This window comes from Python bivittatus, unplaced genomic scaffold (genome assembly GCF_059951505.1).
Source record: "Python bivittatus isolate LINGU-HERP-01145 unplaced genomic scaffold, Pbiv_v1 ctg000970_np1212, whole genome shotgun sequence".
In the NCBI taxonomy this organism is placed as follows: Eukaryota; Metazoa; Chordata; class Lepidosauria; order Squamata; family Pythonidae; genus Python; species Python bivittatus.
The window spans coordinates 3,255,024-3,281,887 of record NW_028277121.1 but is presented as its reverse complement, the minus strand read 5'-3'; the positions used below and the strand labels follow the sequence as shown (position 1 = coordinate 3,281,887).

Below are 26,864 nucleotides of genomic sequence, written 5' to 3'. Positions count from 1 at the left end.
CCTGACAGTGGTTAAAACTGTGGAGTCTGTAAGGTTCATCTGTATTCTCTCTCTTTCTTCAAGAAATGACCCCAGGTCAAAGCAATCTCATTGTGCTTGCCAGATTTCCACCTAAGAATTCATTGCTAAGCAGGATGTGCCATGAAAGAGATGCTGTGATGGCTGACATGGAGAAGGGCGTGGTGGGTTCAGGCTCCCTCGGCCCAGACACTATGATGTGACTTCAGGCAGGGCAGAACCGTGATATTTTGCTGGCTGAGGCTGAGAAGCAAGCTGCCCCCTCATAGGCACACACACAGCCACGCACACACACACAGCCACACACACACACACACACACACAACAAGGCTAGTTATTCTGACATGCAAGACAACAGCTTGAACAAAACCTCTTTCCATCACTGGGAGGAAAGAATACAGTAACGACAAAGCAGAAATAACTACCAGTACGCTGCCCTTTTGTGACGCCCAGAACTGATGCTGAAGTGGCTGCCTCAGTCTCCCTGATGGCAGGGCCAGCTCCAACCATGGGCAAATCTAGGGGTCTCTGCAGGGTGTGATAAAAAAAGTCAATTTGGCAGCCACTATGGTGTGATCAAAGTTCCGCCTGTTTTTTAAGTGCATCACACACACTGCAGATACCCCTGGCCAACTCTCTTTGTTTTTACAGAAAGTCCTTGTTTAGCGACCACAGTTGGGACTGGCAACTCAGTCATTAAGTGAAGCAGCCACTAAGTGGAACGACTGTGCTTATGATCTTTCTTCAGCTTTCCTCTGCTTTACAGACCTGCAAAGGTCGTAAATGCGAGGACTGCTTGTAAAGTTACTTTTTCATCACCGTTGCAACTGCGAATGGGGTCGCTAAATGGGGCAGTCACTAAACGAGGACTATCTGTAAAGTCTAAGAAAGTAACACAGCACTTTTTACCACGGTGATTTCCAGAATAGAAGCTATTGCTTGATGAGAAAAATCAGGAAGAGGAGAAGGGACAGTCTGTGATGTGCATCGCCGAGGATAGTTTCCTGCAACACACTGTCACTGAGGAATACATGTTCTCTGCTGAGGTGGGGCAATGATGCCACCCAGTAAGTTTGGGATGTGCTCAGTGGCATCCACAGGGTAGCTGGGTTGGGGGTATGGGCTGGCAAGTGAAAAGGCAGTGCCGTCCCGATGCAAGGCACGCTCTCCTTCTTTTGGTCATGCCTCGTGGCAGGCAACTGAGACAGAGCTTGCATCGCACCATGTGACACTGCTTTTGTCAATTCGGCAAAAGGGACGGATCCCGTGGACGCCTCTGGCAGCGATCCACAAGCCCAGACTGTGCCTCCTGGATCGTTTCTCGGAATTCTACGGTAGAGAAATCAGTTAGGGAGGAATTCCCTGAAGGGAGAAATAGACTGAAATCCACAGCCACAACCACACAAGATACTCTTAAGCCTTTCAAAAGGGTTAGGTGAGTTAACAGGTGTCAGGATGACCACGAGAACTGAGTGGGACTCCCATGACCCTGCAATGCCTGATGCTGGGGGACATCAGCCAGAGAGCGATGCTTTTACCTGAAAACAGGTCATCTGGGTGTCTCCCGAGGCTAGAATGCTTACACACTCCTCGGGATATCGGAGGGCCTGTCCCTCTCCCGTTATTTCTGCCCACCCTGTAAGATCTGACGGGGTGGCTGTGATTCATGTCCCATCCATGCAGTGAGGTCATCTGATGGACCCAGGGAGGACGCCTTCTCTGCCGTGGCACCTGCCTTCTGGAAGAGCATCTTCCTGCAGATTCGGACCCTGCAGCCCTTTCGACATTTTTTAAAAACTTGGCTTTTTCACCAAGCTCTGGGATAGCCTGGCAGTGTGCCCATTTGATGCATATTGTCGGCGTTCCATATTTCTCCCTACCCCATGATGCTTTTTCTGGGTTTCTGTTGTTTTCTACGTATGACGCTGGCTAAAATTATACGCTGCCCAGAATTGGCTTGGGGCGGCCTTAGAAATCGGAATGGTACACAAGCAAACAAATCAACAAACTGTTAATTACCAAGCATTCGAATCATTAAATTAAAGACTTCCAAATGTTGTTATATAGTCACCTGCAACAGGAGCGTACAGATCATTAATACCGTTTATTATTTCTTCCCCATTGCAAAGGCAGGTAACTCACAGGCACTAATGGCTTAAACTGATGATTCATAGAGATCCCTTCACTTGGGGCTTGCAGCTTATTACAAGGCAAGAATGGATGAATTACTACTTTAATTTAAAGCATTATGAACAAGGCCACTACATTTTTAAATGAATTTCTAAATTGTTTTGAACCACCTGATTGCATAAATCATTGGGCTATTCATTTTGTAGCTTTTACTACCCGTGAGGAAGAGCTTATAGTGATGGCTAACCAATGAACTCATTTCTTCTGACAGAAGGAAGGAGAGGTCATCTGTATCTTTGCCTATTCTAGTCCTCGTCCTATTCTACCTTTCCCCAATTCCACATCAGTAGGAGTTAACCGAGAAGACAATCTGGGCTCTGAATTACAAATCAACAATGCAAGATGGCCTAAAATGAGGACAAAATTGCTAAATAAAAAATTTAATTGCTAAATGACCCTGAGGCCAAGAAACCATGGGACAATTGTTATTCCAGTGACCCAAATGACCCCAAAGGATGGCTTTAATTCTTCAAAGAGCAACCACCTTCCTATTTTTAGGCCTGTCAGTCAAGAAGTATCATGTGTAAATAAAACCTAGGAAAACCTGTTCTTCTATGAAGGATTTGGGTCAGCTAGCACACACTGCTTCTGTCCTTGGAATCCACAGAGCCAAACCTCAGAACTATTTTCCAATCCCAAACAGCTGATACTTTATATTAGTTGGGGAGGAAAAAAGAAGAAGGATGAACAGAGATAAAAGCAGAATAAGGATTATTTAAAGGAATCTATGGATAACTGAAAGGCGCTTCTGAGATCACGTTCCTACCACCTACACCTTCCATTTGTATTAATATACAGTACATATGGATGCACATATATTAGTTCTTACTTAGTTCTCTACTTACTTTACTCCGATATTTGTTGCGTTTCTAAAACAAGTCATCTCGCACACCAAGGCCCATAATACAACAAAAACAGATAATCAATAGAAGCCCTACTGATCAACAATTTTTCCACGTTAATTTTAAAGCATTTTTCATTGGGCTGTATCTGGATGTACGGAGCACACAAATACATTTCTAGGCCAATTTTGAGAGACAGATATTTATAAACAATAAATATTGATACTGAAATCACTGACCACTGAAAGTCTTGTGCTAATTACCAAAGTGATGAACTATGGAATATTCTGAATATTGCACGTTCCTTTCATATCGTCTAATTCAAAAAACCTTTTCCCAATTATCTTCCCAACCAGGAGGACTAGAACACTTTAAAAAGCACATTTACATTTGTAATATGTATTCACTAAGAAATTAACTTGTTAGGAATGTTATGATCTTCTGCTTCAACAACGCTTCTCCAGATAAATAGGAAACTACATCAACTTTCGGGGCATTGGTTACCTGAACTTTATTCATCTCCACTTTCTTCCTCTCGTTGGTGGCTTTTTCCGCCGCTTTCTTCTGATGCTGGGGACCTTTGCCAAAGAACGTGTAGTTGACAAATGCGTATTCCAGTAAGGCGAGGAACACAAACACAAAGCAGCCCATAAGGTAGATGTCAATCGCCTTCACGTACGGGATCTTGGGAAGGGTTTCCCTGAGGTGAGTGCTAATGGTGGTCATTGTCAGCACAGTGGTGATTCCTACAGAGAAGGGAAGGGTTACCTTTAGAAGGACATTCTTCACTTCTGAAGATACCTCATCATAACGAATTCATCACACACGTATCCCACCGCGCTTTCTGGGCCATTCCTACATTGATCTAGTCCTCTAAATCTTTTAGCATCTTTTCCATTGTGTCAATCAGATTTGGAAGCTACAGCCCTCAAGACTTGCCACAGTGAATGGGTGAGACCTTTGAGACTTTGGGACACTGGGAAAGACCATAAGCTTGTGCCTTTCTAAGGGTAGCAGAAGCTTAAATACCACGTGCTGTAACAATATTCCATGTGCCACGTTGGTTGGTGTTTACCTCCATACCGTGGCATTGTTTCGCAACACATTGCAGGTATTAATTATTGGAGTTACATTGCAGGATGTGTGCTAGTTCTTAAGTTATATTAAGTTCTCTACAACCATGTTTCACCAGGTTAGAATGTGCATATTTGATCTAGGAACACATGTTCCTAGGAAAGTTTTTGGAAGTGAGAGAGATGCATGAGTCAAGATTTTGTATAGAAGTTTGTAAGTTAAACCTATATAGTTCTGGCAGATATACATCAGTGCTGAAAAATCTCTGGCCTTTCAGGATAAATCTGCCCCACCATGTTTTCCTGGCCTGCAGGACTTGATTACTTGATTATGTGCCATCAAGTTGGTGTTGAGTCTTAGTGACCACATAGATAGATTTTCTCCATGATGATCTGTCCCCAACCAGGCCCTTCAGGTCTTCCAGTGGCATACCATTTGCCGCTGTAATCGAGTCTATCCACCTGGCTGCTGGTCATCCTCATCTTCTCTTTCTTCCTGGTTCTTCACATAATGTATACAAAATATGATAATTTGAGCCAGGGTGTTTGTGCCTTTGGATTGATTTTATGACCCATTTCTTTACTTTCTTGGCTTTCTATGGTATCCTCAGGAGTCTCTTCCAACACTAAACTCAACTAACTCAAAAGCATCAATGCTCTTTCTATCCTGTTTCTTCAATGTTGGCTTCCATAGAGTGTCATAGGGAAAACCACCGCCTGCATGGCATGGCATCTGTATGTAGGGAATATCTTCTATGGTATCTTGGATGTTGATACCTTTCTGCACAGAATTTCAGTATGCTCCTTCCATCTTCACTTGATCTTCTGTGAATCAGTTTGGCCACACAAACGACTACTGGACTTCAAGATAAAAGAATCAGTCCCAACCACATTACTTGAGGACAGCAGGGTTCTATCAGGGCTGCAGACACAAAGCAGCCTGGATCCAATGTGAAATATACAGATGTTAAACTACACTCTATGAGGCACATGCAAGAGAAGGAGCAGGTAAAACTTTTATATCGCCCAACAGATGGTCTAGTGTAAATGCATTTACCAAGCCACTGCCCTGGGACCACTTCCTCGGGTAGAATGAACCATTGGGACTCAGAGCATGAAATGATGCATGAGCTGGCCAATTACAATGCACAAATCAGTGCATGGAGCTAACGAGAAGGGGAATGTTGGATACATCATCCCCATCCATCAAATTGTTTCCTTTGTGCAGAATAAAGGACAGATCGCTTGGTGCCCTCCTTTCCATCTCTATGCTGCTGCTGTGACATACACGAAAGGCTGAAAGCTGGAACAACCAAAGGCCCCTCCCTTTGGGATTCGCCATGCTGATTACCCCCTCCGCTCCAAATTGCCTCCAGAGGCACTGGAAACTTCTGTGCCTTTTGACAGATAGACACAGATAATGTAGATGCTTGATTTTTTTGTTTTGGTGCCTTCGAGTCAGCGTTGATTCCTGGCACCCGCTTGAACTAGTCCCTGCAGTTTTCTCAGCAAGATTTTGGAAGTTGTTTGCCCTTGCCTCCTTCCTAGGGCAGAGGGGGAGTGACTGTCCCAAAGTCACCCAGCTGGCTTTGTGCCTGAGGTGGGACTAGAACTCAGGGCCTCCCCGTTTCTAGCCTGGTGCCTCAACCGCCACACCAGACTGGCTCTCTTAGATTGTTGGTATTGACTCCTTTTTTCCCTTGCCCATTGCTCATGTCTCTCTCTCTCCTGCTTTCGCTTGCCTTTTGTCACATTTCTGCAAGTTAACTGTGTTTTGATCTTGGCTGATATTCAAGAAATAAACATCAAGCTATATTTTTTGCTGGCTGAACTGTGTGGCACGTATGCTTGCTCTGATCTGGATACGAGGGTTGGCTGGGAGGGTGCTGGGAGCAGAGCAAACAGGGAATGACCCCCAACCATTCTCCAGCAGTAGCCCAGCCCAAGAAGCAAATTACCCAGTGCAACTCTTGCAGCAGAGGCATCATAGTTGATCCAGAAGGACACCCATGACAGAATTGTAATCAGAGTAGAAGGCATGTAGGTCTGCAGAATGAAATAGCCAATATTCCTTTTCAGTCGGAAACTCAGTGAGAGGCGGGGGTAAGCCCCTATTTAAAAGGAAAAAAAATGAAACCATGATGTCAGAAATGCATTTGTTTCCTACTAACGTTTCCAGGGCGCGTCTGCTGAAGCTTAGTGCTTACCTGTTGCAAACACTACCCTTTTGGAGATCATCTTGTAATCGATAATCGAGAACTGAGGGAGCTCGATTTTATTCACTCCGCTTACAGCAGATTCCCCTCCATTCCAGTAGAATTCAATATCGTCGGTCGTGTATCCATCTGCAGGTAGAGACAGATAAGCAAGTTTGTCAGCGAAGTGTTTTACAGTTTAATTTTCTTTCTAAAGAAAATTGCAAAGGAGACATAACATTAGGAGACATAATCCAAATTATAGCACTGTATATATTCCACAGCTGTGTAACAATAAATCCAGCCTACAATGATAAATTGACATCATTACTGTCTTTTTTTTTTTTTTTTGAACAAGCCACTTTTGTTCCATTTAATGCTACATATTAGATTAATGTTCCTTTTTATGGTACATATTAAATTCTCATTTTAAAAAGCAGAGATTCAAAAGTTAAAAGATTTTACAGATGTTTCTCCAGTCTTCTATCAGATGCAACAGAGAGCTGCTGAATATTAGAAAGTTCAGTGATTTGAATCAGATCAATAAATTACAACACAATAGCAGAATTCAGCAAGACAGCAGCCCTAGGTTCATTTCTCTGGAAGTAAGTTCCACTTAGCACAGTAGACTTATTTTACTGCACAGGGTATAATGTAGATTAGTGACATAATTCCACCAATGTCTAATCAGAAGTAAATTCTACTGTAGGACTTCTGTCTAGTTTAGCATGTATAGGAAATGTACAAGCCTATAGAATTGTGCTACATACCACAGAACCTTAGAAGCCCAATCACACATTTTCAAAATATTGGGATCTTATTTGGGGTTTCCCTTCTTTGGGAAAAGAACATCTTCCTTTACTATTTGGAAGCTAATGTTTGCGAGGCAAAGCTTTCAATAGGAAAATGTCTTACTATAATGATAAACAAACATTATGAGGCCGTGTCTTCATAGTTTACATAGCAAGAAAAATTGCATTCTGGCCCCTGTAAAACCTTGTTGACCTGAAAAGCATTCTTGTTTGCTATTACTAAGCTAGGATAGGGAGGAAATGTGATGAGCTGAATAAATAAATGCAGGCATTATGGCAACCTGAGAATGATTAAGTAGTTCATTCTTCCCGTAAAACATTGCAGCAAATCTGGGAACTACACCTCAGTCATTGTCTTGTCCTCTTACAGCTTTAACATGAAATATTTAAATTGACTCTATTTGACTTTAGAATGTGACCTTGAACATTATTATCTCTTTCATGGAGATTTTTTTGAAAAGGAGGGAAGGAAGGAAGGAAGGAAGGAAGGAAGGAAGGAAGGAAGGAAGGAAGGAAGGAAGGAAGGAAGGAAGGAAGGAAGGGGCGTTCTTGCAATTCTTAAGCCTTGTAACTTCTAACATTTTAAAATAATATGGATGATGTTAAGTGTTTTAAAACCTAAGAAGAGCCAAGCTGGCTCAGATGAAATGGCTTTCTAGTCTAGCATCCTATTTCCAACAGTGGCCAGCCAAGACATACATGGAAAGCCAAGTTCACCAGCATCCTTCTTCTCATCTTCCCTGGATTCTGGTACTAGTACTCAGGTTGGGCTAATATATAGGCATTTAGGACCAAGCAGTCACTGACAGCAGTATTGTCCATGAATCTGCTTAATTTCATATTAAAGCTGACCAAGTTGGTGGCCATCATTGCTTGTAGCAAATTCTGTAATTCTTCTGGAATGAAGCATCGCCTGGCGGAAAGTAAACTGTGAAGAGCAAAAGTCAGCAGTTATCTTAGGAGGTTGATTTAAATCAAGGTTTCACATATATGGCTCAAGACCTGGATCTCTTAGGAATCACCTAAGCTCCACCAAGTAAATTCTGACCTGGAGAATAGACAGCCTCTGCTGAAGGTCCCCTCTTACCAGACTAATGTCAGGAAGGGGCACAAAAGCATGCATTTTTGATGGCTGCTCCCTTTTTGGAACAGCTTATTCCCAAGGCAAGAATGGCCCCCACTTTCGTGGCCTTTCAGAAAGTAGATCGAACCAGGTTTTTTTAGAAGGCCTTTGGAGATTTTATTTGTTATTATTAAATAATAAATGCATTAACTACAATTAATTAAATCACCTTGCCGACAAAGATCCGCATAGTCAAAGCTATGGTTTTTCCAGTAGTAATGTATGGCTGTGAGAGCTGGACCATAAAAAAGGCCGAGCGCCGAAGAATTGATGCCTTTGAACTGTGGTGCTGGAGAAGACTCTTGAGAGTCCCCTGGACTGCTAGGAGGTCAAACCAGTCAATCTTAAAGGAAATCAACCCTGATTGCTCATTGGAAGGATCGATAATGAAGCTCAAGCTCAGATATTTTGGTCACCTAATGCGAAGAGAGATCTCTTTGGAGAAGACCCTGATGCTGGGAAAGATTGAAGGCAAAAGGAGAAGAGGACGGCAGAGGATGAGATGGTTAGATAGCATCACTGAAGCAATGAGCATGAAACTGAGCAAACTCAGGGAGGCAGTGAAGGACAGGAAGGCCTGGCGCAATATGGTTCATGGGGTCACGAAGAGTCGGACACGACTTAATGACTAAACAACAACAAACAAAAAAAAGATTAAGCAGCTGGAGAAAGATCTGTGCTATTATTGTTTGTCATTGCTTATAGCTTTTATTATTTTTTATTTTATTGCATTGCCATTTTGTGGTGTACTTTGCATATTGCCTCCAGTAGCAATGTATGGCTATGAGAGCTGGACCATAAGGAAGGCTGAGCGCCGAAGAATTGACGCCTTTGAACTGTGGTGCTGGAGAAGACTCTTGAGAGTCCCCTGGACTGCTAGGAGGTCAAACCAGTCAATCTTAAAGGAAATCAACCCTGATTGCTCATTGGAAGGATTGATAATGAAGCTCAAGCTCAGATACTTTGGTCACCTAATGCGAAGAGAGATCTCTTTGGAGAAGACCCTGATGCTGGGAAAGATTAAAGGCAAAAGGAGAAGAGGACGGCAGAGGATGAGATGGCTAGGTAACATCACCGAAGCAATGAGCATGAAACTGAGCCAATTCAGGGAGGCAGTGAAGGACAGGAAGGCCTGGTGCAATATGGTTCATGGGGTCACGAAGAGTCGGACACGACTGAACGACTGAACAACAACAATTGCATATTGCCAAGAGCCTCTGGAGTGAGGCGATATGTAAACCAAATCCATACATTTATAATTTTTTTTGTACTGAAATATTTATGAATCAAGTTCACACATTAGTTCATTGCAATAACAACCTAAGCAAGGTGGTTGGGTTTTGTAGGAGAAGGGTCAGCAAAGAAGCTCTGGAATTATACCACAACAAAACCCTTCTCCTACAAAACTCAACCACCTTGCTTAGGTTGTTATTGCAATGAACTAATGTGCGAACTTGACCCATAAAAGGAATGGATCACAACTCTTCTCCAAGATGAGGCAAAGCAACCCTGTAATGGCATGTCTTCTGCATGTATTCCATGATCCAACTGTACTTTAAAGAAATTAAAGAAGAGACATGGTAGACTTAGATAAAGGAGATGGTGCAGCTACAAAATCAAGATTGAGACCAACAGCATTTGCAAATTCTCCCATCCCTTTATAATACCAAGACATTTTCTTTTGGAATTATCACTCACTAATAGCTGGTGATGCTTGCAAGAAGAAAAGCTTGCAAAACAAGATTTTTCATATATCACACACACTTGTAGCTACAATTTTTTCAGTGAAGCAGGATGTGATTGAGTCCATGAAGCTGCTGCAGGGGGCAGTCACAACTTCCAGGATGCTTCTGAGCTCTCTGTTACAATACAACAGACTGCTGGCTTTTTTGCGTCCCCAAGAAATCCCTCCGGGTTCAAGTTTCTGGTTTGCTTATTTTCCATACCTATTTTTCACTTATCCCACATGCGACTATAACATTACTCGAGCCTGCAGCCTGAAAAGGAGTTTCATGTTAATTCATTCCATACGAAGAGCAATGACAGGAAAAAAAACAAAACCCAAAGAGTTTGATCTAAGGATAAAAACAGGTTGGCTGACACAATGGGTATTTATAGAAGCTAGTTTAATTTGATTATAGATCCAAGCCTAAGGCAAATTTTTAGTGGGGTGGAATATTTAGTCATAGAAATACAGAATGATAGAGTTGGAAGTGATCTTATTGATAATCTGGTCTAACCTCCTACTCAATGCAGGATCCACTAGAACAGTGTTTCTCAACCTTGGCGACTTGAAGATGCGTGGACGTCAACTCCCAGAATTGCTCAGCCAGCCATGCTGGCTGAGGAATTCTGGGAGTTGAAGTCCACGCATCTTCAAGTCGCCAAGGTTGAGAAACACTGCACTAGAACATCTCTGACAGATGACCACCCATCTGCAAAAGCTCTACCAAAGGAGAGCTCACGACTTCATGTGAGAGTTTATTCCACTGGCTGACAGCTCATAGAATCAAGACATTCTTTCTAGGGTCCAGCCTGAACCTGCTTCCTTGTAGTTTTAACCAATTGGTTCTGTCCTGCCCTCAGGGGCAACAGAGGATAAATCCATCCCCTTCTCTGGATGATATTTGAATATTTGCTATCACATTGCCCCCAACTCTCTCTTCTATGGGCTCAATATACCTAGATCTTCTAACCATTCCTCATAGCCCTTGGTTTCTAGATCTTTCACCATTTTGCAAACCCTACTCTGAATTTGCTCGTGTCTCTGTCTTTTTGAATGTGGTGTCCAGGACCAGACACCAGGGCAGGGTAGAGTGAAACAAGTACTTCCATGATCACTTATTAAGATATTCATTCCACCAGGTCTTTCCAAACATTGACTGAATGAAGGCAACCCCAGAAATATTCATAGATGCATAATGTTCACATATTTGAAACCGGAAGGGATCCATGTGATCTTGATCCTAATGGGGGGGGGGGGGAACCACCAAAAACCCCGAATCTCAAATTAAAGATAATTTGCCAAAAGTAGTAACAGTTACATTGATCCAAGAGGAAGACAATCTAAAATCCATAGATAACTGTTAATGTTTTTAGGACCAAAAAAAATGACACAAAAGGGTGTGCAAACCTCTGACTTCTCCAGAGCATTTCGTCAGGCAAGACACTGTAAAACTTCGGGAATAGGGAAAGAATCAAGAAAATCCCAAAGATCTGGCTAACTGTTGAACTGTGACTTTCTGCATTTCCCCTAAGAAGGCAGATCAGTCTTATTTGTAGGATGTGGTCACCTTAAATTTGCACCAGAACCTTTAACTGATTTAAAATCACGGTGTTGGATTCCGAGCGATCCAAAGATGCCGGGCACCCTGATATGACATGGCAAGCAGAATGGGTGGAAAACACAGTTAATGTTTAGGTCTTGCTTTATTTTGAAATAGTCCTGATTTAATTACGTTCTCTATTTCTCTATTCCTAACAATAGCACCAACTGACAGTAGATGAGAGGCTAGGAAAAATTCAGGCTAATGTTTTAAGGTGTAAGCACTCTACCAGAGAATGGGCCTTTTCCCATTGTGGGTGATGCCTTCTTCAAAAGAAAAAAAATCCCCACCATCCTATAATTTTGCATTAGAGGAAAAAGCCTAGACTAACCTTGTTTGTGGTCTTCTCATCACTTTTCCTCCACTGTCATTGGGAAGGGTAACATTTCTTTTTATTTTCACTTAACAGCTGTTTCATATCTCATTTCAACCCTAAACTATACTGAATCTTAAAACAAACCAGATTAATAAACCATGATTTGCTGATTCCTTCTAGGAAGCCAACATTAGGCTTAACATCGTTTCCCTGTGTTTGGAAATAATGCTAACCTGCAATTAATTCTAAAAGGAAATCATATCCCTTGTTCTAAAAGGAATTTAAATGGAGGGCACATACTGCATTCATTAAGCGTTTGAATAAAAGCGAAGTGCAAACATGCAAAATGGAATTTCTATCGGAGCAAGAAATGAATTGATAAAACGCTTCTCTGACCTAACCAGCAGACAGTGATCTTTAAGCATCCTTTGCTCAGAGACCTGAGCTTCAACAGCTGTTCACACATTGGCAGAAACCCAACGAATACACAGGCTGGCCCAAAGGCAAATAATACGAAGATGGGTCCATTATCTCCAAGTAGCCTTTTCTTTCTTCCTTTTCCCCAAATATGCGAAACGACAAGACTCACAAGGCCTGCATGACAGAATTTAATGGTGACTTTACGGGATTAAAATTGGCCAAGAGCTATTAGAGCAGGCTGGCTAGTCAACAGTCCTAGAAACAAATTATGGGTTTGCCTGAAGATCTGCTTTGATTTCAGAACTTGTGCACATTGTGAAAGCCCAAGTGAGGGATGCCCACGTGGGTCGATGCATCAGAGGAGTCAAGATGCTGGCCGTAAGTGCACGATCTACCCCATTGTTTTTTATAGGTGCCATACATAAAAATGATACGGGGCTTTGATCATGCAGTCATGGCCACCATCTTGACCCCACCCTGTGGACACCCCTGATGGCCACAGAGTAGTCAAAGGGGGCAAAGAGGAAACGTGTCTCATGAAATCACAGGGCAATCCCTGTGATTGATGCGCTTCTGTCTGATGTCAGAATGCAGGTGCAAAAGGCTGTGGCTTGCACGGTGACATTGCAATACAGCTTTTTTGTCCTTTTTAGAAATCGTATTCAGTTTGTTCTGCAGCTTCACTCAACAGTCTTCATCCCAGTGTGAAAGAATTTCATGGATATTACAGGTACTGTAACTGGGCAGCAACGAAGGGTATTAAGGAACACTATAGAGCTTTTTCTGAACAAGAAGCAGGTGTGACGGCGGCTGAGACAAGCCATTTAAATCCAGTAGTTTATAACAAAGAGCCAGTTGTTGTAGTGGTGAAGGCACCAGGCTAGAAATTAGGACACTGTGAGCTCTAGTCTTCTTAGACATGAATCCAGCTGGGTGACCTTGGGCCAGTCAGTCCCTCTCAGCCCTGGGAAGAAGGCAATGGCAAACCACTTCCAAAAATCTTGCCAAGGAAACTGCAGGGACTAGTCCAGGCAATCACTAGGAGTTAGCACTGACCTCAAGGCGTGCACGCGTGCACACACACATACACAAATTTAGATCAAACATGTTTCCATTTTTTCAGCATCCATTTTCAGAGATTTGCAACAGCCCTTGGACAATAGCTGGATCTGCATGGTAATCAGCTTCTCACGCTGAATGTTTTTAAAGATTGCCATGCTGCCGCTGCGCCCTGTGAAATGGCAACCATAGGGAAGGGCTGATATGATTAACTTAAGGGATCTCTCTGCTTGCTGTATGGAGTTGCAGGAATCAGAAGTCAAGGGGAGAATATAAGAGATTCTCTTGTACCCGTTTTGGCCAGCACAGAGGATGTCTGATAGGAATGTCATAACTGCTAGTCACACACAGGCCAGCCCGAAGGAGAAGAAGGAGCAAAGCTTAAGAAAATGATTACGTCCCCGAGGTCAGGAACTCAGAGCGAAAGAAACAATTGCTGCTGACTTTGCTGGGTCTTATAAATATTTGCACAGTGCTGGAGTTTGTGACATGCGCTTATTTTTTAGAGATGGCACAGTGTTCAGTTCCAGGAGGGTTTAGTGAGTTTACCAAGAGGAGGTATTGGATATGATGTCCACAAATGATCCCTGGTAACAACCAATAGATATACTGTATTTCTGCCATGGGAGATGGGACTTCTCTGGGTAGTCCTCAGAAAGGGATACACAAGGTTGGGACCTTCAGATGTTTTGGATTACCATTCCTATAAACCTTGGCCATCAGCAATGTTAGCTAGGGATAATGGGAATTGGTATCAAAATTAGCTGAACTGGCACCAGGTGGCCTTAATTCCATTTCTCATCAGCAAGACCTAGTATGGCCAATGGCAAAAGATGAGGGAGTTTCATTCCAACAGTATCTGAAGGTCCACATTGTCCATTCTCACCTTAGATGACCCATGGTGGCAGAGGGCAGCTTTTCCAGCGGCTGCTAGGACAATAGCCAATACCGTTTCCTTCAATTTCTTGGAAAAGAGCTATAGCACTTGAGGTATGTTAGAAAAAATGTCTGAAAAGTGTTAAAACTCCACCAAATCATTTATAGCATAATTTAGAGAGGGACTGTTGCAGGTCCCCCACCTCATGAGGTTCATGAGATGATCCCAAGTAAAAGGCCTTTACAGTGGAAGTCCCCATTTAATATAATCCTCTCCCATCAGAGAGAAAGGTGGATATCTATCTATCTATCTATCTATCTATCTATCTATCTATCTATCTATCTATCTATCTATCTATCTATCTATCTATCTAACTATCTATCATCTATCTTCTATCTTAGCAAGATCTTTTGGAAGTGGTTTGCCCTTGCCTCCTTCTTAGGGCTGAGAGGGACTGACTGGCCCAAGGTCACCCAGCTGGCTTCGTGCCTAAGGTGGGACTGGAACTCATGGTCTCCCCGTTTCTACCCTGGTGCCTCAACCGCCACACCAAACTGGCTCTTTTCTTTTGATATACTACTTTTTAATTTATGTATGTCTTTAATGCTTGGGGGTGGGCGGGCAGAATCTGTTACATCCTGCCCTGAGTCTGTTATAAATAGTTTGAAAGATAAACTATTAAAAGGCTTCGCCGTATCCCGCCAGAGTGACAGAGGAAAGCCCCAGGAGTGCTAGGGGACGTGCTCCGTCTCATTTTCCTTGGCCAGACAGGTATGCGCAGACAGGGGAGCAAGTGATGCCATATACACCCCAACCCCATCAGGCAACAGTTTGTATCATCTGTGCCCTGACATCATGGTGCGCACAACGTCACTGTGGTTTCTAATGGATGCCCATGTTCAGGAATTGTTATTCAGGGGCAGATTATGTGAGTGGTCCGTAAGAGTCATGTTTTCCCTGAACGCAAATACTATCTTTGAACATGGGCAGTTGGTTAAACCAGGGTTAGAGCAACAGTGTCCTTTTGGGGAAAGGGATGATGGTATTAATGCTTGAGAAAAGGGGAAGAAGCACCTGGGGACAGCTTTAGCCCAAGACTAGATCTCAGATGTGATCAGCCTTATAAATGCAGGCAACTAGCAAGGGTCTGTCTGGCACATTCCTTCTACTTGTGGTTTTTGGAAAAACAAGTCTACACATAAGAGGCTGTGGCCACACAATGTGTGCAACCAGGCCATTTAAAGACTTAGTCATTGCATTCATACAACAGACTAAGCTGGGTTAATGTTAACTTTGGTTAAGGCTCTCGTAGGCCAGTATGTTAGGTGAATTGAGCCCTGTGGGTTCTGGATCAATGTATTGAGTTCATCCAGAAAATGAACTAATGCACTATCCTGGCTAAACATCTTGTCTGAATGCAGCCAGGGTGCCTGCTGGAATGTTTTGCATTGAATTGTAGTAATGCCCCTTAAAAGCTAGCCCCTAATTCTGTTTCAAAGTTATATACATTTAAGACCATACCAATTTATTCAGAGAGAGAGAGACAGAGACAGAGAGAGAAAATGTTAACAGCAGACTGTTTAAAGAAAAAAAACAAAACCTTAATGAGACATTTTCTATTCCTCCCACAATTCTTTATTTAATGTGGGAGCCAATTTTATAGTGTCACCCACTAAACGCTCACAATGTGATATTTAGTGTTTTACATTGGCAATTAGTATTCAGCAATGAATGTTCTATATTTTAGAGTAATAGATGATGGCTGATAATATACTGTATGAGTAAAATATGATAAGAATGTTAAAACAGCTCTATATAGAGGAATGCTGGTCAAGACAAGCATGAATTAACCACCCCCCCCCCTGCTTATTTAGGCACGCAGAGTTTGGTATTCAGAGGGCTGAACATAGCATGATGTTTGATAAGAACTCCCACTCCAGTCCCATTTTTGCATTTCTACCCATTAAGATTTGCATTTTAAATTTGCCTTTCCTCTTAGAAGCTCAGAGCGGTTGGTAGGGTTGCCTCCTCTTCATTTGATCCCTACAACCGCTCTAAGAAATAAGCTAGGCTTAGAAATACCAACCTACAACAGTTGGTTTCTGGGATTCAAACTTATGTTTCCTAGGTCTTTGTCCAATGTAAATCACTATACAAGTAATTTATGAAGACCTCATTCATTCAAGGCAGGTTGAAAGCATTTGTCTTGATAAGTCACTAGCTTTATTGTCAAGATCTGTGAGGCTGGCAAAATCAGAAGCAATTGGATTTCTAGAAAGATATTTATTGCTAGTAGGGTAATGGGGTTGTGGGTTCTATGCCTCCCCCCCATATCTCGTCATTTGCCATCTTTAACTCTGGCTGGGGTTACACTCCCCCTGCCAGAGTTGGTGTGCAAACTGGGGGTCCTCCTGGACTCCTGTTCAGAGAGCAGGTGGCAACTGTGGCCAGGAAAGTCTTTGCACAAATACATTTTGTGCACCAGTTGTGCCCTTTCCTAGACTGGGGAGCACTGCACATGGTCACTCATGCCTTAGTCACCTCCCAGTTGGACTACTGCAATGTGGTCTACCTGGCGCTGCGCTTGAAGAGCATTCAAAAGCTGCAGCTGATCCAGGATATAGTGGCGCTGCCGTAGTCGTCACACTGGTTCACCCATATAACGGTGCTGCTGTGCAAGGTGCACTGGTTACTAGTAGTCTTTTGGATACAATTCAAGGTGCTGTTGTCACCTTTAAAATCCTGCACGGATGGGGCCAGGTTACTTTCAGACTGCCTCTCCCTGATGGTTTCCGCTTGTGTTAATGAGGTTAGCCTGGGGGGTTTGGTTTATGGATTGAGTTTTATTGGGGGCTCAACATCGCCTTTTTTGCTTTCATGGTTTTGAATGACTGTTGCGCTTTTATGGAAAAAAATCTGTCTACGTGGTTGCTAGGAGCTGAAAACAGCTTGATGGCACTTAATCAATCCATCAATCGTGTTTTTATTCTTGTTCACTTCCCAGGGTCCCCTTTGGCAAACGGGTGGCCGCATACGCATGTTTAACAAACGTAACAGACTCTTGAATACCTACCAGAATAATTATCCTGCACAACTTATGCATTTTCCCTCCTCTGGACTCAATAGTCTTTTCTGTGAAGGGCCTGTTTCCTCCCTTAATTGTCTTGCTGTCTCCTCTGTATTCCCAAGGTCTGTCAGGCATTTCATCACACGTGTGTAAGAACACCTATTTGTGGTAGTCTAATAATAGTCCAGCTAATGAGCTGTGATTCCAAATCTTCAACCTGCTATTACAGCCATACGCATGCATGTGGAAGTAACCAACCAGGATGTAAAACTAATTAAATTAAATTCCACTTTGTAAAATTAGATACGCTGAGGGCTTCCCCGGGAAATCAGTTTAAAACACACCAAGATTGATTAAGCTGTAGAACAGCCTGTCTCCTGGAGCCATGGCGGCTTCCTCACCCAAGCTAAAGTTGGCCAGCCATTTGTCTAGAATGCTCTGAGGATTCGTGTTGAGGGCAAGGGGTTGAATTAGATGACCTCTAAAGTCCTTTCTCATTGTTGGAAGACCTGAAGGACCAGATTAGGGATGGATCGTCATGGAGAAAAATATCCATGTGGTTGCTAAGAGTTGACACCAACCTGATAGCCATAATCAATCAAAGTCCTTTCCAGCTCTATGATTCTGTTTGGATATTTGCAGAACCATTTGGCCATCAAGATGCTGAGAACCTGCATACATGAGAAGTGTCAGGAAAGCAGTGCCATCAGCGTATCAGTACTTGTTAAGACCCTTTCAAGTTGGCCTCAACTGAGTGTCTTGTCCTGCTTCTTCAGGTTGCACGGTATATGTGCCTAAAGCACCCGCTTCTCCTCTTTACAAACTGAAAATAAAATAAATTGCTACTCCTTCCCCTCCTATAAATTCTCAATGTGTCTATGCATCTATGTGTGAACCTCTATTCCTTCTTTTGTAATAAAACACGGAGGTAGTTAAGGGGAAGCTATAAGAGTCACTACATGAGATGGTCAGCTATATAAAAGTGATAAATAGAAAGAAAGAAAGAAAGAAAGAAAGAAAGAAAGAAAGAAAGAAAGAAAGAAAGAATATACACACACACTCACACACAGCCATCCATCCATCCATGTTACTCAACCATGGCCACTTTAAGATGTGTGGACTTCAACTCCCAGAATTCCCCAGCCAGCAACTCTGAGAGTTGAAGTCCACACATCTTAAAGTGGCCAAGATTGAGAAACACGGATGTACATACCCAGACGAATTACAAATTTCCATTCACCATGGAAGGGAAACAGTGCTGCTTTCCAAACTCAAATGTGGGTAGATGGGGTGAGCCACACATCCCCTCTGAAGGAAGCACAGAACATCCTTTCAGATAAAGGGAGTGATAAGTGCCAATTCTAAAGCAGAACTCACTGCCTTGAAATGGCATGTCCCCATCTCCAGAGGGAATGCCGCCTCACCATTGTCCAGTTATGGTGCTGACTTCAGTGCCAAGCCTGCCCCTTTGCCTAGAAGATTTCTGAGACTCAGTGGGAAGCAAAGGGATTTTATTTAGAGGCATATGAAAACGTCATTGGAGCATATCAAATGCTTATGTCATCTAGCATTTTGTTCTCGCAGTGGCCAGCCAAATGTCAAGACTTTTTCACTGCTCTCTCTACAGAAAATCCCTGCTAACTTTTAGATAATCAGTCTGAAGGAAATTTCCTGGAACAGAGCATGGCTTCCATTTGTCATTTCTTCTCTCTTGCCATTGTCTGGATATATCTTTCCAGGTTGTCCAATATGAGGGATGTCTACAAGGATGGTAAAGAAAAGTCAGCATGGCAGCCAGGATGGTGTGATCAAAACTCCCACTGTTTTTTTAAAATTTTAAAATTTTATTTATTTATTTATATTTCAAATTTAGTCACCACCCATCTCACTTTATGTGGGTTGTGTCATTAATATTGAATATATTTTGGCAAATATATAGAAATGGTTTGCTCTGGCCTTCTACCAACACCTTTAACTGTACCTGGTAAGATCACCAAAAATATCAAGGCTCTGGGTTAGGCAAGGAAGTTGAAAAACCTCTCCAGAGATAATGATAAACCAGTTAGGTGTGGACATGTCCATATTATTGTATCCTGCAACAATAACGTAGGATGCAAAATTTGGCAGTTATTCTCTTGGAACTGCCATTGAGAAGCGTGTGTCTTGCCTCCAATGCAGAAAGTAATATGTACTTATTAATCCATGCAGACAGGAATATAACACATTAATATCATGAGGCATCAATGTAATAATTAATGCTTGGGATTTTGCAGATTCCCACAGATGTCATATTTCTGTTTTGCATCTATAAACTACTGAACTTTGATCGTATTAAATATGATCTCAATAATAATGATGATGATGATGATGAAGAAGAAGAAGAAGAAGAAAATGTAGCATTTTTTCAGCATTTATTGCTTTCTTCTCAGAGTTTGGAGAGCAACATGCACAGAAATGGAAAATACATTGGCCCCTTCTATCTGCTCTGCTGGACAGCCCAAGTTCATGTACAGGATTGTACATATTAACTCCTGATTTAAATGAGAGATTAAATGACATGAGATGGCTGCCCTCTGCTCCCCATCAAATTTGTCACCAAGGCTTTTGGTGACAAATTATTATGGCTAAAGAAGTGGGACCAGCAACCTAGAAGGGACCAGAATCCCACTTTGGCCATCAACGTTGGCAGTGTGAGGGAATGTAGGCCTGGGCCCTGGAAATGCGGAAGAGACAAATGAACTATTAAGGAAGAAGGAAGTTCAGAAAAGATTACTCAGAAGAATGTGTGAGAAAGAAACTCAGTCCTGCCTTGATTTTGTTTGGTATGAGAAGGGGCAGAGATAAACTCGGTCGACTTTCAAGATTCTGCTATTCTACCCTAAAGAACCTTCTTGGAATTCCTGCTATTTCTTGACTTTCCTACCTCACAAACTGCCAAGCAGGCTTCTTGCTACGAATACTAATGAAAAAATTGTCCATAGATTCACGGACAGCCCTAATTGTTTTAATTGATTGATCATCAACTAAATTAATTTTAGTTAATTAGCCACCTTTCTTCCAAGAAATTAATCAACTACGAATAGTTAAATGCATTTGCTTCAAAATAAATGACTTTTTGATATAGACCATTTGTTTCACATGACCAATATCCTTCATACTTTCATTGCATTAATCAGAACTAAAATATTCTTATAAAACCAATTCGAAACTTTTGCCCTCATTATTAAAATGGGTATCCTCAGATTAATCAAGGTTTGGTACATCAATCTGCAAATTAAAGCTTGCTAGCCTAATAATGTTAAATAATATTGTCGCAATTATATAGATACATCTAACTGATTATAGAGAGTTATACTGATTCAGGAAGAGTAATTAATTTATATACATATAGTACCATAATGGGAAAGCTATTTATAGGTTTGATAAAGAGGCAACATGATATTTCCAAGGATTTAAAGAAATTAATAGCAGGTTGACAAAACTAAGACCTTGACCATAACATTTAGACAAGGCCTCAAATGATGCAAGAGAGGCTATAAACGACTTCGTTAAAGTTGAGAAAATGCCAGTAATGTTGGCAGGGATTTTTGTTTTTGTAATGCTGGAAACGAAGTCCGAGCATGCTACGGTTCTTCTCAGTGTGATCTATTTCCAAGTAAAATTGTAATTTTACGTATCAGTGGGGAACAGTAAGACAACTTACAGCTTTCAATTTCCAGCGTGCAGTTTTGTTCATCCAAAGGATATCTGCGTAAATCCATCATACAGGCAGCTGTGGTAGTAATCCTAAAAAAAAGCAAGGACAGGGGAAGAAAAAGAAATATAGGATTTTTATGTCAAACAGTCGGTCAAAAATTGGCCAGATATTTTGCGTTTAGGTTCCACGTTTTTGTTCAATACTGAAGCTGACAGTTGTGGGTCTCCCTGGTTGTGAGGAACCCGGATGCCCAAATTGATGGTAAACTGTCTTGAAAGCCTTCCTTTCAGAGAAAAGCTGTTCGTATATGTAATTTCTGTTTAATGAATCTACGCTGGATCTGTTGGTTCCTTACAGCCAAGACGGCCAACCAGTTGGTTCATGGTCTCTTGTGTCATTCTTGGATTATTGCAGCAGCCAGTTTCCAGGTTATCCGAGACCTCATTCTGCCCTCCAATTCCTGACCAGAATGCTGCTGTTGGTATTACAGTACCTGTATACTGGACCTTTTTTCACCCATATCTTTTTTCCCCCCAAACTTCACAGCAATTGGGCATTTGTGAAAGATAACATGTAAATCTCTGGTGCTGTCACGTCATGCTCTGCACAGGAGCATCCCCAGAGTTTCAAAAGACCTGCTAGTGGCTTGTGAGTCTGTGCAGTAGACCCAATTACTGTGTTAGTGTCAACTGGTTCTCCAGCATACTAGAATAGCCATGGTTGAGAGCTTTTTCCCACCTGGCTCTGGTTCTGTGGAATCAACCCCCACCAAAATTACACTTGGAATCAGCTTTCTTAAATAGGTGCTAAAAATGCTTTTTTTCCTTCGGAGCCTTATGAAGCTATTATACATATACACGGACACAGATATTCACAGACTCACACATCCACAGTTAATTTAAATGCATATATGTTGATATTATTATATTATGGGCCTACTAGTTTAGAGGCCCCTTATTTTACATTGGGATTTGACAACTGATTATAATATGTTATAGTATGAATTGCTGTTTTATTCTATGTCTGTACTGCATTCAGCTATAGGTGTGAGCTAAGTAAATTTACTCCTCTTCCTCTGCAATATTATGATTTGTTATCTGTTCAGCCCAACTAAGCACAGTAGCCATTTATGGGAGCTTACCAAGTGAATCAATACAAAGAAGAGTCTGCAAAACAGGGCATTTGTGATGCATTTGGTGAGACACTGAATAAGAACAATACTGATAATAATTTCATTTTCTAATAATAACAATATTGATAATAAGTTCATTCTTCTGTCACCTCCCCTCAGTAGCTCAGAACTCACGTTGAGACTGAAATCATTTCAATCCACTAAAACAAAACAAGAGATTAACACCGACAAAAGATTCATAGGAAAATCCTTTTAAACTACTGAAAGTGATAAATGAATGGATTTTTAAGGGTGTCTTGAAAGACTAAAAAAGGTAGACTTGGAGTAAATTCTACAACTCAGGAGCAAAGTCAGAATGCTCAGTTTCAAGCTGTCACAACATAAATACAAAACAACAATAGAACAGTAATAATAAACAGGTCAGGAGCGAAAAGTACTAACGTTAGTAATACTGGAACAGTAAACGCCCTTGATGTGGAAACTTAATGATATAAATTAATAATACAAAGACGTAATTTAATATAAAAATGCAATTCCATTATTTACTTATAGAGTGCCTGCTATATTAATTACAGGAGGTACTGTACAGAAATTAAAATAAAGACATAAGAGTCTGCCATTAGGCTGACAATCTAAATAAATGGAATATACAGAAAAGAAAGAGAAAAGAAAGGAAAGTACAGCAAAGATAAGTCTAGAAAGGGAGGTGAGTTTTTCATTGGAATTTAAGTCCCACTGAATCCAAATTTGTGAGCTTTCTGCTGGGGTGGAGAGGATGAATTTTCTGCAATCTTTTGTTGTAACTCAGACGTAGAGAGCATGTTTTATATATCCAAAGGTTATCAGGTTTAGTCCCTAGTATCTCCATGAAAAGGGCTACAATGGATAATATTAAAGTCAATGGATCAAAAGTCTGACTCAGCATAAGGCGGTTTCTTATGGACAACCAATTCTGTTGATGTCTTTTTTTCAACCTTCCTAGAACCGACGGGCAGCCTGTGGTAGTGATCTTACTACTTGCTGCAGTTGCCCTTGCCAGGACCATGGTGTTCTTCTGAGAGGGATGGCTTTAGCTCAACTGCAAATCTCTGGCTTTGCATGTAGAAGCTCTAAAGTCCATCTCTGGTAGGACTGGAGAAATTATTCCATAAAATCTTGAAGAGCTGCTGTCAGACTTTGTAGACCAGAGGTTCAATTTATCACCTCCCAAGAATCTTTTCTGTGGCCTCAGAGATCTCTAAGATTGTGCTGTCAAAAATTTTGTAAAATGATCCCCTGCCAAATTCAGATAAGAAGCTAAGGATTAGTTTCAGAAACTAAGGGTTTAGTTTCCAGGAGACTTATTGTACCAGGGACAGTTCTACCCACATCCCCAAACTTTGCAAATCTCAGCTGTGCCTTCTCTGTTGAGATCATTCTATTATCATTCTCTCTTGTGGTCATTGTTGCTAGGGAAAAAAAAGTAGAAAAAAAAAGCTCATTGTCAAAAGAGTTTGCTTACTTTAGGTAGATAATGTTGGGCTAGAATGACCAATATTCTATTTATTTTATTTGTTAAATTTATAACCCATCTTTCCTTCAGGAGGAGCTTCCTCCAGGAGTTCTCTCCCCTGCAGTTTTTTCCTCCAGAACTATAGAAGATAGGTTGGCCTGACAAAGCTTGTCCAGTGAGCTTCCATGGCTGAAGATGGACTTGAACCTGGGCCTCCCCAGTCCTAGTTCAACACCTTAATCATTGCCCCAAGGAACTTGCTGTTGCTCCTTGAAACTGCTTCCATCAATTTGTTTCTCCCAGCAGGGTGCAACCTTAGTAGAGAATACATAATAGAATATCAGGTGGTCATGTCTGAGTAATTAGTTGCATTCTCTGTAGTATGAAACATGGACTCCCTTATTGTTCTTTTATAGCTGCCAGTAGCATCATGGATTGGCTCATGTGTGGCAAAAGCCACACTTTCCAACTATGGAATTAGAAAGAGGGACAAGCACTGAGGTCATCACAACACTAAGCAAGAACTTTTTTATCCTCCCAATTCTTTGAATCTGTTTTAGTTTCTATGTTGACTTTTTATTGTTGCCTTTTTTGGCGAGGCTGCACATACAGTAGGTTCTGTCCCCAGCATTACTTTTATTCTATGTGTCTATTTATGTAACCCCTGGACAATTTCTGAAGGGAGGATCAAATGCTTACTCTGCAAACAGATTATACCCAGAGAAAGTTTGTCTGTAGCTTCTAGCTCCTGATGGAGGACTGTGCACACAACAGCAACTTATACCCAATTCCCAATCTAGTCAAGGGGAGCAAGTAGAAGCCCACTTGGTGTGTGTATTTGCTCATAATCATGAGCACCTACAAAGGGAGGTGGGAGTCATGGCCTACATCCCCAGGTCACATACCTTTAATATTTTCAGAATTGAAAGGAAGCCATTTCAGGTCAAGCTTCTGACGAATGTCATTATAGATAGCTCTACCTTTCATTTATAGCCTAAGAGACTATCTTTGACTTTTCTTCCACAAACAGCAGGTCTTACCAGTGAAAAGAAGCAATGAAAATCAGCCAGGATTTAGGAATCACAAATTATGCAGAAACACGTGTGAAACAAATTTGTTTTGATCTTAAATATTGGCTGATTTTTCTAAAAAGTGAACTTATTTCCTATATAAAGCTCTCTATGAAAAGCTGGTAATGAATTTATAAGGGCAATAAATAAATCACTCTAATTTTACTAGTTTGTGGTAACAATTAATAAAATGAAAAATAATATAATTCAGCTCAGAGAACATTTTGCATGACTCTGGGCACATATGAAAAAATAATTATCTCCTTCTCCTTCTTCATTAAAGCTAGATGCTGCTAAAACTTTCTACTTCATCTTGGGTTACTATAATATAGAAGCCCACTAAAACGTCCTCAGTAAAATCGAAATAACTTTAACCACAGCAATAAGATAAGACAATGAAGTCTCATATAAGGCAGATGGTCTTTTTCTCCTGTGTAGATAACCTCCATCTTATAGCATGAAAGTATAGCCCTAAATGGACTATGTTGGTCCCAATTACTGTGTTTTGGATCAGCAAATGAACGATCTTCTATTATTGAGTTTCTCAACCTTGACAACTTTAAGATGTGTGAACTTCAACTCCCAGAATTCCCCAGCCAGCCATGCTGGCTGGGGAATTCTGGGAATTGAAGTTCACACATCTTAAAGTTGCCAAGGTTGAGCAATACTGCTCTGTTGAGTCTAACCATTTATGTCTCCTCCTTCTTAACTTTGTCATTTTAGAAATAACAACAGGAAAAAATGATGTCTGGTGGCAACAGAACTTTTTCTCAGGCAACTACAGAAAGCAGAGTTAGAAACTGTGGCTGTATAACGGGGGCCTCAGTTCAACAAGTTTTGGTAAATCACTTCACTGAAGTAGATTCGCAAACTGAGGTGGAATTCCACTTAGATCCAGCAGGTTAAATCAGGATGCTAGGAAGAGTTTTACAGATCTGTGAAGCACCGAGGGGTTCACAGTTCTCTACTTTTTCTAAGATTGTTCTACACAATACGTCGCATCATAATTTTTTTCCATCTATGGGGAACACTAAGGGCTGGCGGAAGAGTGAGATAGACTCCTTAACATGGACAGAAGCTCTCCTGGAGTAGCTAGCAAGGAACTGTTTATTTATTCAGAGTATATGAACAATGCCAATTCTCATCATGGCTCAGCGTAGCTTATAAAAAAAAAAAGCCAATTAAAGCAGCAGAAATTAGAATCCTGGGAATAATAAAACAAGCCATTTTTAAAAGTTGGTTATTTTACTTACTCATGTTAGGTAAAGGTTTCTCTTAATGGTTTTTGGTGTTAAACCTCTGTTTCATATGTCATTGGGTTGCCCAGGTCTTCTGTGGCTAGGACGAGTTACAAGTATCAATCAGTCAATCAACCAACTGTACTTGGAGCAGATTAAAGTCTCTTGACAAAGAGTGAATTGATGCCAGGCTAATGCTTATTGGCAGCGGCCTAAATGTTTAATGTTTTTTAAGAATAGGGGGAATAGGCAAGACTACCTGTGCTGGTCTCTCTTTGCTGATCTCTTTCTGCATCGCTTGTGTAATTTGGTGACACTGCATTACACTAAGCTAGCCTGCTGTCTCTCTTAACTCATCAACATTAAGTTTTGCCAGCAACATATCACCTGGCACAATCTTGCCAAGAAGCCAATGCTTGCCAATGTGCCAACCTGGTACCCATCAGCATTGGAGAGTGGCCAAGCTCGCCAAGTTCTTGTTGTTTCAGCCCTACCTGTACCCAACCAAACCCAATGATTAGAGATAGCAAGTCTACGCCACCCCTCAGGAGCCATTCAATGGGTCTTCCTTACTGTTCTATCCAACATGGCGGCCCCAGAACAACACACAGAACGATTTCCAGTTATAGTGTCTATTTTTAAGTTGGAATAGGACCTATTTTGCATTGGTCAGTCATTAGGGTTTTTGGAGGATAATTTGGTCACTGTTATGCTGTCTTTCCCTCATCCTTGCTAGAAGTGAAGGCAGGGGAATCCAGAAAGGGGATCAAAAAAATCCAGATGGTGGTAGAGCATTTGATAGTCCTTCATTATAGTCTGTTGACAAATCTTTTCTTTTAATTACATCTTAAACCAGCTTCAGTGAAACTAGTTTGCTTTCCTACCTTAAAGCACAAGTGGAAATAAAATCTTACTCT

General features: G+C 41.4%; 1 protein-coding gene across 2 annotated transcripts in view; it reads right to left on the bottom strand.

Moving 5' to 3' along the window:
• Positions 1-26,864, bottom strand: part of GABRB1 (gamma-aminobutyric acid type A receptor subunit beta1) — a 98,505-nt gene that overhangs the window by 1,040 nt on the left and 70,601 nt on the right. The window contains exons 5-8 of one of the 2 annotated variants that reach the window (XM_088131106.1): positions 21,022-21,104; positions 6,331-6,468; positions 6,082-6,234; positions 3,555-3,796 (exon numbers count right to left, since the gene is read on the bottom strand). In XM_088131106.1, the coding sequence (XP_087987232.1) occupies positions 3,555-3,796; positions 6,082-6,234; positions 6,331-6,468; positions 21,022-21,104 (616 nt within the window). The remainder of the gene's footprint in view (positions 1-3,554; positions 3,797-6,081; positions 6,235-6,330; positions 6,469-21,021; positions 21,105-26,864) is intronic. The other variant, XM_088131107.1, reaches the window with a different exon arrangement.